Source organism: Trichosurus vulpecula, chromosome 2, assembly GCF_011100635.1.
Source record: "Trichosurus vulpecula isolate mTriVul1 chromosome 2, mTriVul1.pri, whole genome shotgun sequence".
In the NCBI taxonomy this organism is placed as follows: Eukaryota; Metazoa; Chordata; class Mammalia; order Diprotodontia; family Phalangeridae; genus Trichosurus; species Trichosurus vulpecula.
In genome coordinates this window covers 373,080,144-373,096,991 of record NC_050574.1, presented here as the reverse complement: position 1 = coordinate 373,096,991, position 16,848 = coordinate 373,080,144, and the positions used below count along the sequence as shown (strand labels likewise).

General features: G+C 39.6%; 1 protein-coding gene across 1 annotated transcript in view; it reads right to left on the bottom strand.

Annotated features, from left to right (window-relative positions):
• The window catches only part of VPS26C (VPS26 endosomal protein sorting factor C), a 68,451-nt gene extending 52,360 nt beyond the window's left edge, over positions 1–16,091 (bottom strand). Inside the window, exon 1 of the mRNA XM_036747643.1 lies at positions 15,938–16,091. Coding sequence (XP_036603538.1) covers positions 15,938–15,994 — 57 coding nt within the window. The 5' untranslated portion in view covers positions 15,995–16,091. The remainder of the gene's footprint in view (positions 1–15,937) is intronic.
• Positions 16,092–16,848: the final 757 nt, after the last annotated feature.

Genomic DNA, 16,848 nt, shown 5'->3' with positions numbered 1-16,848 from the left:
ACTGTGTGTGATGGCCACTCACAGTTTGTAACGTGGAGGAAAACAACACTGAAAGACGTCACCACTCAGGGAGTTGTGCAATTGATGCAGTCATCTATCACATCAGGGGACTTCTCAACAGAGAGGCCACAGACTGTATGAGGCTGATATGTGGCACTTATTTGTTACAAAGAGTTATACCTTGGGAAGAGGGGAGTCAATGAAAGAGACAGACATAAAAAAAATACTAATAAAATTAAACAACAAAAAAGTAACAAACATGAAGCTTATAACTTTTTTTTTTAAAGCCAGGCAAGGCGGTAGACAACTATAGTCCCTGCTCCTGGGGAGGCTGAAGTTGGTAGAACACCTGAGTTCGGTAATTCTGAGATGTAGCTGGGCTAAAGCCAACCTGGTATCTACACTGACATCAGTATGATGAGGCCTTGGAAACAAGTTACTAAGATCACTAAGGAAGGGTGAATCAGCCCAACTCAGAAACAGAATAGGTCAAAACTTCAGGGCTGATAAAAGATTCAGGACAATGTAAGAATTGCGATTTTTGAAATATATTATTTGATGTGGTCCTAATACTTTATATAGGCAATAACACTGTTTTATACTTTTCCATTGTTTTGACCCAAGCTAACCCTGTGTCAAACTGTCATTAAATGCTTGTCAACTGCAGTGACTTAAGATCCACTCCTTTCCTGATACCTCAAGATAATCAACTCAAACCCTCACCCAGTCTGTGGTACCTCCCTGCCCCCAATCCAAGCCGAGTATAGATAGATAACTCCAAGAAACATCTGGGTCTGATTAGGACTGCCCTCTTTCACATCTTGCACTGATTATCTGTTCTCAATCAAGCCCATATTTAGGATATAAAACTTCTCTGCTTGGACCTCTACTTTGAGTGTGTACTTCCCTGAGATGATGCCCTCTCCCTTGAATTGAGTGAGTTTCTTTGCATGTAGGAGGGACAAACCTCTGCCTGTATTGCCATAACGTGTGTCTGTGAGTGTGAGAGTGTGTGCGTGTGTGTGTGTGCTTGTTCTGTATACTTGCTATACCACATAATAATAAAACTCATGTTGTACTAGCTTCCCAAGTAGAAATTTCTTGTGAATCTACAACCCAGGTCTTTGCTTTAACTCCAGTGGTGAGGCCAAATGCAACTGAGATTTCTGGAAAAAGAGACTGGGTTTCTGGAAAACAGGAAAGAGAATTAGTAGTTTGAGGTTGACCATATGGGAAGGAATTACGAGACCGGATAACAGTATTTTGAATCCTCCGCCAGTGTTTGGAGAGTCATTAGTATACAGGGTGTTCCTAAAGTCTGGACACATAGGCAAAAATGCATATTTTCAAGAAATGAAATAAATGAAATTTTTAGCAACACTTTATTTAATTGGAATATTAACAAATAACATCTTCAATATGATTTCCATCATTTGTGATGCAAAGGTTGATGTGCTTTGCAAGATTCATGTGAACTCGATGCAATAACTCCACATTTTCTATGTGTCCAGACTTTAGAACACCCTGTAGTATTGTTCTCCAAAATGGTTGGATCAGTTCACAACTCCACAAACAATTTATTACTATGCTTCTTTTTCCTTATTCCTTCCAGCAATTGTCATTTCTGATAGGAATGAAGTGATACCTCAGAGTTGTTTTAATTTGTAGTTCTCTAATCAATGGTGCCTTACTCCAACCTTTTGTTGATTCTGTCATTCCAACATTTGATTTGAGACATTATTTTAAAATTGTTTGGGGGGAATGTTGGGAAGAGTTCAGTTGGGTGGCTGTCCCTAATTTGCCATCTTGGCTCTGCCCCAAGAAGAGTCTTTTGATTTATTTCTTATTACCTCATTAAATCATTGAGTTTTCTTTGATTGATTCTCTTTTTCAGGCTTTCACTTAACTGAATAAGTGGTCTGGTTTTTGCTCTAATCCATTCTCTTTCCAAGTATGCTAATTTTATTTTTTATCTCTTGTTTCAGCTGTTCCTTAATTTTTTTTTTCAGTCCAGTCTTGGAATCCTTATGACCAGTCATTCTTTTTTTTGAGTTTCCACCTGTGATTATTTCAGAGTTACTTCTTTCCTCTCAGATTCTTTCTTGGAATTCTCTAGTCCCTAGTCTTTCTTTATTGCAGTAAGAGTTTGCTGCTGTTTGCTTTTATCTGCAGCTTAGTTTTTGGATTATGATTTTGTGCTGTGACTCCTCCTGCAGCATAGTATGGGAGCCTGTCTTTCGCTGCAGTCCTAGAGAGGAAAAATGAAAATAAAATGTACCAACCAGGACTAAGTTCTGCCCTTGCTGGTGTCTGGAAGCCACTGCCTTGTAGTCTGTGAGTGGGGAACTAACTGCCTTTGACCACAAAATGATTGTCCCAGTCTGCAACTGCTGTTTTTCCCATGGGGCAAGCATGTGAACATGAATCATGATCCTTCAAAAATAAAAGCCAACTGAGAACAACTGGAGCTATGCCCAACGGGCTATAAAACCATGCATACCCTTTGACCCAGCTACTAGTTCTACTACTACCCACTACTAAATCTAAATCCCAAAATGATCAAAGAAAATGTAAAGGGACCTATGTGTACAAAAATATTTATAGCAGCTCTTTTTGTGGTGGCAAAGACTGGGAAATCAAAGGGATGCTCATCAGTTAGGGGATGGCTGAACAAGTTGTGGCATATGATTGTGATGGAGTGTTATAAGAAATGATGAGGGGGTGGTTTCAGAAATACATAGAAAGACCTATATGAACTGATGCAGAGTTAAGTAAAAGGAACTGGTGGATCATTATGCACAGTAACAGCAATGTTGCAGTGATGATCTACTGTGAAAGACTTAGCTACTCTGATCAATACAATGATCCAAGAAAATTCCAAAGGACTCATAAAAAAAAAAAGAGAGTTCTCTTTCTTCAGAAAGTTGTCTAACTGGTGAACACAAATTGAAGTATAATTTTTTCACTTTATTTTACTTGCTTTAAAGAAAATATGGATAACATGTGAATGTTTTGCATGATTTCACATGTATAATTAATATCACATTGCCTGCCTTTTCAGTGGGTGGGGGAGAGGTGGGGGAAAAGGAGAGTATTTGGAACTCATAATTTAAAAAGAAAAAAATGCTAAAAATAAATAATGAATTGCAACATTTAAAAATAATAACTTTCCTCTTACATTTGAAACACAAATGCAGGAGACAAGGGAAACCTTCAAAGGTGGAAATATTGAGGAACTTTAAAGGAAGTGATGATCAAATGAAGCAACTAGGTGGCACAGTGGGAAGAAAAGACTTGGCTGGAAAACAGTCTGGCAGAAAGTAGACATAGACCAAACACTTCACACCATATACCAAGACAAGCTTCAAAGAGGTACATGACTTAGACATGAAGGGTGACATCATAAACAAATTAGAGGAGATAAGATGATTCACAGGAGATAAACTGAACAATTTTAATTATATAAAATGAAAATTTTGTTTTTGCACAAACAAAACCAATGCAGATAAAACTAGGAGACAAGCAGAAAATTAGGGGCAGAGGGAAATCTTTGCAACAAGTTTCTCTGATAAGCATCTCATTTCTAAGATTTATAGGAAAATGAGTCAAACTTAAAAGAGCCAGTTCCCAACTGACAAATGGTCAAAGTATATGAATAAGCAGTTTTCAGAGAAAAAAAAATCCAAACTACCAATAATCATTTTTTAAAAAGTCCTAAATCATTAATAATTAGAGAAATGCCAATTGAAATGACTCTAAGGTACCACCTCACACCCATTACACTGGCAAAGTTGACAAAAAAGAATGACAAATGCTGGAGGAGTTAATAGGAAAACAAATGCATTAATACCTTGTTGGTGGAGCTGTGAACTGGTGCAGCCATTCTGGAAAGCAATTTGGAACAAAGCTCAAAAAGCTATTAAACTAATACTTTGACCCAACAAGGCAATTAGTGGATAATAAAGTAACACAATACTGATAGTAGCACTTTATAAATGGTGGTTCCATGGAATTCTTAAAACCATTTTTTATAGTTGTGATACACAATATAAATCTAAACAAGTGCTTCTATCAAAGCCTCTTCAGCGAAAGGTAGAAATGCAATTGGCATCTGTCAGTAGGTTATGCTGCCCACTGTTGAGTGAGTACAAATTAAGTACCACTGGGCTCATGGAATGATTAGAATGATATTTAGTCACTGTTTAGTCTGTTTAGCAATGCAATTTTCACTCATTTTGTGTGAGTCACATGCAAGGAAGTGAACAGCTGAGGTCACTGATCATCCAGTCTGCCTTACCCTTAATCTGTCCAGAGATATTTATTTACTGAGAGGTGTTTTCATAAATGTCATGAGGTAGGTAGGAATGAAGTGTTCACTTTTCATTCACTAAATGATTGTAAACTTGAGTTTTTCATTGAAATAAATTTCCACTATTTTCATTAAAAAAATAGGTCAAAGAAAGAGGAAAAGGTCCCACACGTATGAAAACATTTATAGCAGCTCTTTTGATGATGATAAATAATTGGAAACTGTGAGGATGTTCTTCAATTGTCAAATGGCTAAACAAGCTGTAATATATAAATATAATGGAATACAGCTGTGCTATAATCCAGGAAGACTCATATGAACTGATGGAGAGTAAAGTGAGCAGAACCAGGAAAACAATCCATAAAATAACAACAATATTGTAAAGACAACTTTGAAATACTTAGGAACTCTGATCAACAAACTAATCAATCACAATTCCTGAGGACTTCTGATGAAACATGCCACCCATCCTCAGATAGACAGCTGGTAGACTCAGTGCAAACTGAAGCAATTTTTTGGGGACCTTGCTAATACATGGGAATGTGTTTTACTTTTTTCTTGTTTCCTCAACAGAGAGGCAGGTGTGGGAGGGAGAAAATTAGGAAATGAACATAAAACTGAATTTTTAAATTAAAAAAAACAAACAAACAAAAAGAACAATAGGCTTGGCACCAGGAAGACAAAGAATTTAAATCCTGCCTCAAGACACCTATAAACTGTGTGACCCTGACCAATTCACTTGACTTTCCAGCCTCAGTTTCCTTATCTGTAAAATTGGTATTAATAATAGCATCTACTTCACAGGGCTATTGTAATGATCAAATAAGATAACATAAAGTGTTTTGCAAACCTTTGAATATTACCAAAAAAGCTATGAAAGTAGAGAGGAAAATAAGTCACTATGTTGTTTTCACTTTTCTCCCCTACCACCTTTTTCCTCTGTAAAAAGAGGTGGAGAGAGGGATACAAAAAGCAGAAACATTATAACAGAATATGATAGAAGAAAAATTATTTACAGTTGTAATAGTAAATGTCAATGGGATAAATTAATCTGCAAAACTGAGGAGGGTGGGGGCTGGGGGCCTGACACCAGCTCCCTATAGTTCAGGTACAATGTTAGGACAAAATGAGGCACTCGTATGTAAATGAACAGTTAACAAAAAGACCTTAGCTACAGCATGGAAAGATACAAGAACACTTAGCTTCAGTACAATCAGCACCCCTTACCTCCTTATGGAAACAAATCTGGGAGCAGCTAGAGAGTGTCTGGTGACTCTCATGGTTCAGAGATATCTACCAAATCTGAGAGGCCTGACCTTTATGTAGATAAGATTTTTTTTGCATGTAAGTGACCAAGAAGCCATGACAACATGGACAGAGGGTACTATCAAGGAAGCTGCATTAAGGGAGATACAGAAGCCAAAGAACCAGGGGGGGGGGAGCCAAGATGGCAGCTGGAAAGCAGGGACTGGCCTAAAGCTCTCCCCTAGGACCCTCCAAACACCTATAAAAAAATGGCTCTGAACAAATTCTAGAACTGCAGAACCCACGAAATAGCAGAGGGAAGCAGGGCTCCAGCCCAGGACAGCCTGCATGGTCGCTGGGTAAGGTCTATCACACGGAGCTGGGAGCAGAGCGGAGTGGAGTCCAGCATGGGCGGCAGCAGGACCAACCAGACCGGGAGCCAGGTGGAACAGGCACTAGCGCCCTGAATCAGTGACCTGTGGCAGTTACCAGACTTCTTAACACCAAAGACAACAGAGAAGGTTAGTGGGAAAAAACTGAGGGGAGAGAGTGAAAGGAGTTTGCAGTTCAGCCACTGCCTCAGGGGCAGTAGAGATGGTGCAGCTACAGAACTACAGCTGTAGTTGCTTCTGGCCCCAGGGCCACCTGGTGGGAGAAATTAAGTGGTGGATCAGAGCAGGAGTGCAGAGCCTGCTCAGATCTGAGTCTCAGTCTGGGTTAGTGGTTCTTGGGGGAGGAGGAGCGCTGGTGTGGCAGAGCTTGCTGTGTAGAAATAGCTCTGAAAACAAAAGCACAGCCCCTCAAGCTTGGGACAAAGCACTCTATACTCTACAAGCAGTCATACCCTGATGAAAAACTCAAGCGTCAAGTAGTTGGCTGGGAACATGGCCAGGAAGCAAAAATGGACTCAGATTCAGACTCAGACTTTGGAATCTTTCTTTGGGGACAAAGAAGACCAAAACATACAGACAGAAGAAGTCAACAAAGTCAAAGAGCCTACATCAAAAGCCTCCAAGAAAAACATAAACTGGTCTCAGGCCATGGAAGAGCTCAAAAAGGATTTGGAAAAGCAAGTTAGAGAAGTAGAGGAAAAACTGGGAAGAGAAATGAGAGTGATATGAGAAAACCATGAACAAGTCAATGACTTGCTAAAGGAGACCCCCCCCAAAAAAACTGAAGAAAATAACACCTTGAAAAATAGACTAAATCAAATGGCAAAAGAGCTCCAAAAAGCCAATGAGGAGAAGAATGCCTTGAAAGGCAGAATTAGCCAAATGGAAAAGGAGGTCCAAAAGACCACTGAAGAAAATACTACCTTAAAAATCAAACTGGAGCAAGTGGAAGCTAGTGACTTTATGAGAAATCAAGATATTATAAAACAGAACCAAAGGAATGAAAAAATGGAAGACAATGTGAAATATCTCACTGGAAAAACCACTGACCTGGAGAATAGATCCAGGAGAGATAATTTAAAAATTATTGAACTACCTGAAAGCCATGATCAAAAAAGAGCCTAGATATCATCTTCCAAGAAATTATCAAAGAGAACTTCCCTGATATTCTAGAGCCAGAGGGTAAAATAGAAATTGAAAGAAGCCACAGATCACCTCCTGAAAAAGATCCCAAAAAGAAAACTCCTAGGAATACTGTTGCCAAATTCCAGAGCTCCCAGATCAAGGAGAAAATACTGCAAGCAGCCAGAAAGAAACAATTTGAGTATTGTGGAAACCCAATCAGGATAACACAAGATCTAGCAGCTTCTACATTAAGGGAGCAAAAAGCTTGGAATATGATATTCCACAGGTCAATGGAGCTAGGATTAAAACCAAGAATCACCTACCCAGCTCCAAGGCAAAATATGGATTTTCAATAAAATAGAGGCCTTTCAAGCTTTCTCAGTGAAAAGACCAGAGCTGAATAGAAAATATGACTTTCAAAGTACCTGGGCCAGCTTTGCTGTTTTTAAGGAAAACTAGCTTAATGTTGGAGGATGCTGGAGACGAGAGAAACCTTGTCAGTACTGGTCCTATTACAGTGGCAGAATAGATTAGAAAGCAGAATCCAACAATGTTATTTACAAAAAGAACACTTAAAAAAAATAAAGAGTCACATACACCTTAGGCAAATCCAAAAAAGCACAGGTGCCAATCATGATCTCAGTCAAGGCAACAATAAAATTAGATATGGCTAAAAGACATAGCAGGGAAACTACATTATAATTGAAGGAACCATAAATAATAAAATATCATTACCAAGTGCATATGCACCAAATGGTATAGTATTTAAATACCTAAAACAGGAATTCTTAACCTTTGTTTTACATAATAGACCCCTTTGGAAGTGTGGTAAAGCTTATGGACCCTATCACAGAATAATATTTTTAATTGTATAAAATCAATCAATAAACATAACTGCTACAATGTGCCTAGCACTGTGCTAATGAAATACATTATTATTACAAAGAAAAGCAATTCCATTGTTAATTTCTTAATTAAAATTTAATTTTTCTATTTCCCATTCCCCACCATTGAAAAAGAAAACCGTTATAACAAAGAGGCATAGTAAAGCAAAGCAAATTCCTGCATCAATCATTTCTCATTCTGAATTCTAGTCTATCACATCTCTGTCAGCACTGAAATGCAGTTATTAAAAATTTTTTTAACTTAAGAACTTCTAAAGAAAAATCTAATTGAAATAGGAGGGTTAAATAAATAGCAAAATAATAATTGTATGAGGATATGTATGTGCTCTTTCCAGATTTAAATAAGTCTAACCAAAAGAGACACAAGAAACTAAAATTAAAAAATTAAAATAAATTAAAAATCTGAAGGAAATTTTGTAAAATTGAATGATAGAACAGATGATTACTGAATGGGAATCAAAATGGGGATATATGGGAATCACAGAATCATTATGAAAACTGATGATAATCACAAAAGAGAATCCACATAATTCAGAAAGTTTTTCACAAGCAAAATAATACAATTAGAAGCAAAAGGGAAGCAATTGGGAAATTTTTCCAAATTTTTGGAAATTTCACACCAAATTCCATTGATAAAGAGCTAATATTCAATGTAAGAAATGATTGAATTTTTGTTTCCACAGAAATCATGTGATACATGACTTACTAGTGCAAGAAGTAAACTCATTGTAGAGAGAGTAGTTGGGGAGATTCAGAGCAGATATTCCATTTCTTTTGTTCTCTGAGAATGCCTTTTTCCTGCAAGGCCAGCTCCATTTAATACCAGCCCATTAACCCAAGACCCTATCTTAGATAATGGGACTTCTCTTATGGATACCCTGGGTTATATCTTCAACTTACACTTTTGCCAATTGAGAAAATTCCTTTCTGATCCTATGGAGAACATAAATCTGAGTGATGCAGACATCCTGAGTTAGGATTGCTCTAAAAAGTATAAAGAAAACGTAGATGGGGAGGGCGGGCACTGAAATATAAGGAAATGTAAACAGGGATGAAGACCCACATGGGGGGAGTTTAGCCATTTTTTTCAGATAGGCTGAAGTACCCAGTCAACAGGAAACCAGAGGAGGGATTTGTATCCCAACAGAAGATAAAAGATTAAGTTTTTTGTACCACAAGTGTGATTGCTAGTCATGTGATCGCTGTTCTCTTGCAAGAGAATGTTAAACAAAAATCTTTTTCCTGAATTCACTAACAGCCATGTGGAGTTCTTGGTAAGGAACTTGTTCCTTACATTCAAGATACATAAAGAATGAATATAAATATATAAGGACAAGAGCCATTCCCCAAGAGATAAGTGGTCAAAGGATTGCAAACTATTAACAACTACATGAAAGAATGTTGCAAATATTTAATATTTAATAATAATTTAATATTTAATAACAACTGTTTTGTTTTCAATGGGACATTCTCTCCATTTATATTCTGAACCTCCTTAACCATTTTGCCAATTTTACTTTTTAAAGATTTGTTCTCATCAGTGAATTTTTTTTCCATTTTTTCTTTAATGGCTCTAATTTGGTTTAAGTCCTCCTTGAGTTCTTCCAGAAATGCTTTTTGGGCATTTTCCTTTTGAGGTTTCAGATGTGGGTATAATGTCAAAACTGTCCTCTTCTGAATTGGTACTTTGATCTTCCCTGTCTCCATAATAGGAATCAATAGTCTTCAGTTTTCTGGTCTGTTTTTTCTTTTTTCTTTTTCCCCTGGCATCTAAAGTGGATTTCTGCTTCTGGGGCTCAGGGGGCTCTGTACCAAGCTTCTTGCGCTGGGAACTGTATGCCTGCTCACTGGCTTTGTGTGCTGTGGCCTCTGGTTTCGTGAGGTGTTGGGGAGAGGTGGTCTGGTTGCTGGAAGTCTCCTCCTCTCCTAGAGCTGCTCTACAGCACAGGTGGTCTCAGCCATTGTCTGTCCTGGTGTCTGCCACTTCCCCTGGCTGTGGGAAGGCACATATGGGGTCCTGGTGTTAATGTCTGCTAGCTGCACCCCCCTGGGGCTCAGGAACTCCCACTGTTCTGCTGAAGTGGGGCCTGCTGGGACACCTCTCTTCCTACACTAGTCTCCTGCCACCACAAGGAGGGCTCTCTCCCCAATTTCTCAAGCTAAAAGGCTACTGAAGCCCCACTTCTGGCCTCTCTATTTCAGGGTTTCTCCCGAGGGAGCATTATCTGGGTGAGGAAGGACAGGATGATAGCTGGTTTACCTGGTCATCATGGCTCCTGAAAGTTCCAGAAGGTGAGTTTCAAACCTTTAGACTGTGGACTGGAGGCTTCAGGGGTAGCTGCTCCCATGGCCACAGGCTCTGTGCTGGTGTCTCCCATAGCTCCAACAGACTCCTCTCCTGGGCTGAGAGGCCTGGGGATAGCCGCCATAGCCAATACTTCTGCCCTGGGCCTGCTCCTGCTCCTGCGTTTCATGTGCCCAGCACTCTCCCACACAGGCTGGCTGGCTGGGTTCCTCTGCTCCCATCTGGTGTGGTCTAGTGCCATTCCACGCACCCGGCACTCCTGCCCCACTCAGTCTTCTAGTGGATTCTAACTCTCTCAAATCTGCTCAGATTCACTTTTTTAGAGATATATGACAAAATTTGTGAGAGTTCCAGTAGTTCCCTCCTTTCACAGAGCCATCTTACCTTTCCAACAACTCTGTTTTCATTGAACACATAGCAAATTGGCAAAGATGACAAAAGATGCAAATTATCAATGTTTGGGGAGTTGAGAAAAGACAGGCACACTAAGGTAATGTTTGTAGAGCTATGAATTGTTCTACACAATTGAAAAGCACTGGGAATTATTTAATGAGGGTAATTATACTGTCCATATCTTTTGACCCAATGAGTTCAATGCTAGGCATATACCCTAATGAATTCAATGATAAAAAAGAAAATTTCATATAAAACAGAATCTATGTAGCTACTACACTTTTTGTAGTAGCAAAGAACTAGAAACAAAGTATATTCTAGTCAATTGAGGAAAAGACAAACTAATTGTGGTACACGAATGTAATGGAATATTACAGTACTATAAGAAACTCAATCTAGAAGTAGTTATTAAGTACCTACTATGTGTCAGGCACTATGGATATAAGTATAAAAAAATTCCCTATCCTAATGGGGGGAGTCAATAAATATATACATACATACAAATATATACCACATGAATATAAAAACAATACAAATATGTATTTGTAAAAAAAAAAGCAAGATAATTTGGGAAGGAGGACACTAGCAATTGAAAGGAATAACAGTCTTCATGAAGAAGACGGTGCTTGAGTGTCTTTAAAAACAAGAGGGACTCCAGAGGATTCTGGAAAGATGGTGGAATAAGTCAGAAAATTTCAAGCTCTCAAGATTTTGCCCCACAAATGAGATAAAACAGCACCTCAGGGCAAACAAAGCAGGGTAAAAAGAAATTAAAATAGGGGTACAACGGGGGTCCTCCAAGGATGATCCTAGAAGATCTGAAGAAAAATCCCAGGAAGAGGTTTAGACCCTGTGAAGAGTAAACACCTTCGGGCTAGGGTCTATTTAAACAACAAGCAGCAAGCCCTGGGGTTAGCTGGGTTGGGAGGCTTCCTTGGCCCCAGCTATAGGAACTTTAACACTGCCCCCCTCCACCACAGTGAGAGGAGCTGGGCTTCTGAGCCAGGGAAGATTGCGGGAACCTCTGCTAACAAGCAATGCCAGACCCAGCTGTGCTGTGGAAAACAGCACTGGAGAGAAGGAAAGAATACACACCCGCTGAGTGCAGAAGCAGAGAGGCAGAAAGCCCCTGGCTGTGGGCACTTACAAGAAGCTGGAGGTTTGGCTGTGGTTCCAGGCTATAGGGGAAAGCTGAAGATCTGAGGCCAAAGGCACCATCCCCCATACTCCAAGGACTAGAGGTGATTACAAAAGTTAAGCTATTACTATAAAAAAATACACAGGCAAAGGGGAAAGAATCCAACCACAGAAAGTTATTATGGGAATAAAGAAGACTGGGGTTCATCTTCAGAGGAGGATACTGAAGCAAAGAAACCCTATTCTACCCCAAAGAGTAATGTCAAATGGTTACCTGCCCAAAAAGAACTTAAGACTTTAAAAATCAAATGAGAGAGATTGAGGAAAAACTAAAAAAAAAAATCCAAGAAACACAAGAAGATTATGAAAAGATAGTCAACCAGAATCTTAAGGAAGAAAATGACACCTTGAAAATTAGAATTGGACAAGGCGAAGCCAGCAAAGTTATGAGATCAAGAAATAATTAAACAAAATATAAAGAATGAAAAATAGAAGAGAAAGTAAAATATCTTTTAAGAAAAACAAAAGATCTGGAGAACAGATAGGAACCCTGAGGGTCTTCTCCTCCCAGTTTGATTTTTTTTTTTTGGAGTTTTGATTAAAGGGGCCATCTCTCCATTAACTTCTTAAAGAGGTCTATTCAATGAATGGGCATTACCTCACTCAAAGTGAGAACCTGAGAAGACCTTAGTCTGAAAGGGTCAGGATCTCCCACTGCATCTTGGGCCAGCTCCAGTCCTGGTGAATATCAGGCCACTGGACCCAGAGGGCTCTGGAGGAGAAAGTGAGGCTGGTGACCTTGCACAGCCCTCCCTCACTCAAATCAAAGTCAACTGCTAGTCATGTCCTCATTTCCCTGATGTCATGGTCCTGTTCTAGAATGAAGGACAAACACAACAACAACAACAGGTATAGGGACAGATGGGTCAGCAGGTCACAGGAGATTGAAGACTTACTAACTAGGAATTAGACTAAATTACAAAGTCATAGGTAAACTTAGTGAAATTGTTACACATATAGTGAGATAATTAGGCTAATGTTTAGCTATTTAATATGTGCCTTGTGTTCACTGAAGCATATTTAAATATGCTTGTTTTATTTTCATTTTATGCTTATTTGCTTTGTATTGACATTATATGTTAGTACTAGTATTATGTCTGTATTGTAGCTGGATTCATTTGTTAACTGTTTAGTTTTACTGTTAGCTATGTATGTGTAACAGCATATTTTTTATTTCAAAGGCCTACTGATAACTGCTTTATGTTTGCTGTTACACATATTTGCTTTCGTTTTGAAATAAAACAGTGATGTGTTTATGTGTACGTCATGTATTCTTCAAGTTATTCAGACCCTATAGACAGCAATGCAACCTGAAAACTGATGCTTTACACTGAGCTTTGTCTGTATTGTAGATGTCTCTTTGCTGTGAAGGACTCTCTAAATGATTACTTGGGATAATTATATTTGTTCTGTGATGGTAAGACAGTCACCAGATCTGGACAAACTAATTCCTAGGATGCTAAAAGAAATGGCACATGTAACTGCTGAGTTACTGTGTTAATGATTTATAAAAGATCCTGGAAGACACAAGAGGGTCATGTCACAGGTATAGCAAGAAGCAAAAATTCTTCCAACTTTCAAAAAATGTAGGAGGGCAAATCCACAAACTACAGGCCCCTGAGCTTAACTTCCATTCCAGAAATAAAAATTTCACAATATATTACTGAAAGGATTGTTTGTGAGCACTGAGAAAAGAGTGATTGTTAAAAATCAGCACAGCTTCATGAAGGATAGATCATGCCACACAACCTCATTTCTCTTCTGACAGGATAAATAGAATGGTGGATAAGTAGAATGCTATATTTAAAGATGACAAAGTTTTTCATGCTGTCCATTCATATGGACAAGATGGAGACAGAGATTAAATAAAATACCAGATCTTACCTGCAAGAGGATGAGAAAAAAGAGGTAATTTGTGAGTTGATGTCAACTTAGAGACTGTGTCATTTATCATTGCCTTGAATTAATCAACAAATCAACAAGCAATTTATTAAACACTTACTATGTACCTGGCATTGCACTCGGTACCGGAGATACAAAAGACAAATGTGAAACAGGCCTTGTCCTTAAGAAGCTATTGGGAAAATAGCACCATGGGGATCAGTATGTGCATGTGTGCATGTGTGAAATAAATGAAAAATAAATACAAAATAGATAAAAAGTAATTGAGGAAGGCACTAGCAGCTGGGAGGAATTAGAAAAGGTCAAATGAAGAAGGTGACATTTGAGGTGAGCTTTGAAAGAAGCTTAGGGTTATGAGTCTAAAGAAAGAATAAAGTGAATTCAGGGGCAGCTAGGTGGCGCAGTGAGTAGAGCACTGGCCCTGGAGTCAGGAGGACCTGAGTTCAAATCCGGCCTCAGACACTTGACACTTGTACTAGCTGTGTGACCTTGGGCAAGTCACTTAACCCCAATTGCCCTGCCCCCCCCCCCAAAAAAAGAATAAAGTGAATTCTACAAATGGGAGTCAGGTCAGCACAGTGATACTTTCTATGAGTACATGGAATCATAAGATCTTAAATTGGAAGGGACCTCAGAGTCCATCTACTCCAACATTCACATTTTACAAATGAGGAACTTGAGGCCAACATAGGTTAAGTGATTTGCCCAAGTTCACATAGATAATAAAAATCAGAAGCAGTTTAGGCCAGTTTAAATGATGCAAAGTCAATGGACACCATAATTTTGTGGTATCTTTGCAGAGATTTCCTAATGCTAATTGTTTTTAAGAAATACCACCCATGGCACAGTTTTAGGTTATTTCAGGTTCTCAAAGTCAAGAGACATTTTCAAATGCTTTTGTAGCTCTTTAAACACAGACAGCTGATTCAAAATGAATTTCTCAGCATAACTAAAATCACAACACCTTTTGGAAATGACAAATTATGGGGCTCTCCTCAGTTAAGTGTTTTACCCCAATAGTAGTGACTGGAAATTAACTTTGTGTTATTTTAATACAAATTCTTTTATTTCTGTTTTCATGAATATTACAACCCAGAAATCTGTGGTGGCAACACAGTCAATCTCAAAGAGTTATGGATAATGGTATTCTGGTGTTACATTTCATTACTCTCTTGTCAGTTAACTTTTCTTTACGTCCTTGACTAGAGTCCAGGCCTCGGGAAACATCACAGATAGATGTAAGGGCATCGCAAAACAGCAACTTCAATTTTAAAATCTAATAATTAGTTTTTAGGCTAAAATGATTACTTGTAGTCTATTTCAATTTTAGTTAACACAATAGTTATCAGTAGCTGAATATAACTTCTAGCTACTTGACCAACTATTTCAAATGAAACATTTTATAAAATGAGTGGAAAGCATCAAAACACTCCCACCATGTAAAAGTGTATTTTTCACTTTTTTAGAATTTAGCATATAATTGGATTTTTCTCTATTGTGTTATTCAACAACAGACACTACTACTTTCCTTTATGAGTAGTGTTAAGAACCTACATTAAATTACAACTAATCGGATGGGTATTTCTGCTTTTCAAGGTAAAACTTCCGTCTGGTTTCCAATTAAGTTTTCTGATCCCCAAACACAGAAACTGCTAAACCATAAGCATGAATTTGTATGAATTTGTAGAATTCTTGGTCAGCTCCAGCCTAAAATACTTGAGAATGCCGCTAGGTTGCGCAGTGGATAGAGTGCCAGGCCTGGAGTCCCAAAGACTCATCTTCCTGAGTTCAAATCCGCCCTCAGACACTTACCAGCTGTGTGACCTTGGGCAAGTCACTTAACCCTGTTTCCTCATCTGTAACATAAACTGTAGTGGAAAATGGCAAATCATTGGAAAAGAAAACCCCAAATGGGGTCGCAAGTCGACACGACTGAAATAACTGGCAATGAGACTTGACAATCAATATTCTCTCCATTTCTCGCTAAATTAACATCCAGACAGTACTCCCATCCCAACTACGCTGCCACAAACAAGACAGGGACGGTCCGCAGTAGTTAAACCCATCACTCTTCTGGTACCAAACCGGTCATAGGTCTGCAGCCCGACCGTGACTTCCCACACCTCCCCTCCCCAAAGGCCCGAGGGGACACGCCCCCACTTACCCCGGCGTAATACACTTTATTGGCTCTTTTGATCTTGATGTCCAGGACAGTCCCCATAGTTGGGCAGCAAAAGCAACCGGGGCCACTTCCTATCCCTGCAGCCTCTTCTCCTTACTCTCTCGTCTTCTTCCCAGCAGCCATGGAGTCACGTGACAGCACCTCGGGTCACGGGATGGATTCCACTACCCTTCCTCTTTCTCTTCCCCTCCTTCATGGCGTGCCTCTCGGCCTGCGGCCTGTACACGAAGCCGCGGTGCGCGCTCGGTGCGCGCTCCTCCTTTCCCCGCCGCGGAGCGGGCCTCGGCCGGCTTCCAGCTGGCTCCAGCTTGAGGCCGGATGGCCGGGGCGCGCGCTTCCCCCGTCGCCACAGCAACGAGAGAAGCCCTGCCGCCGGAAATGGGGGGAAAAGGGCGGGCTGTGGAGGCAGCCCCGCCTTCCTTGGCTCTCTTCCGGTTTTAGAGAGGAAATCGATGGGGACTTGGTTAACAGGGGCGCCCTCTGGTGTGTGGGGGGAGCGCCCAGAACGACACCTGGCCCCAGGTGGCTCCCAATGTTTCAAAAAGCTTCCGCTGTACTAAGTGTGACTCCCGACTCACTTCCTCCAGCCCCGCCCCGCCCGTCTCAGACTGCGCGCGTGCGCAGCAACGGTTTTGCGTCAAGGTTGTGCGCAAGTCGCTGTGTAATGCTGTATACATTATTCTGGACAAGCTTACTTCTAGTTTCAATTTATGCATGACTAACTTTCTTAATACAATAGAAATTTTATGGCTCCATCCAGACAGATGAATGTAATTTGCGCTACTCTTAAATCATCTTGTATGTGCATAAAATAGGAGTCAAGCTATATACATTACCTATATATATTACATATATACATTTATACACATTATATGTGTTCTAAAGTGTAAAAG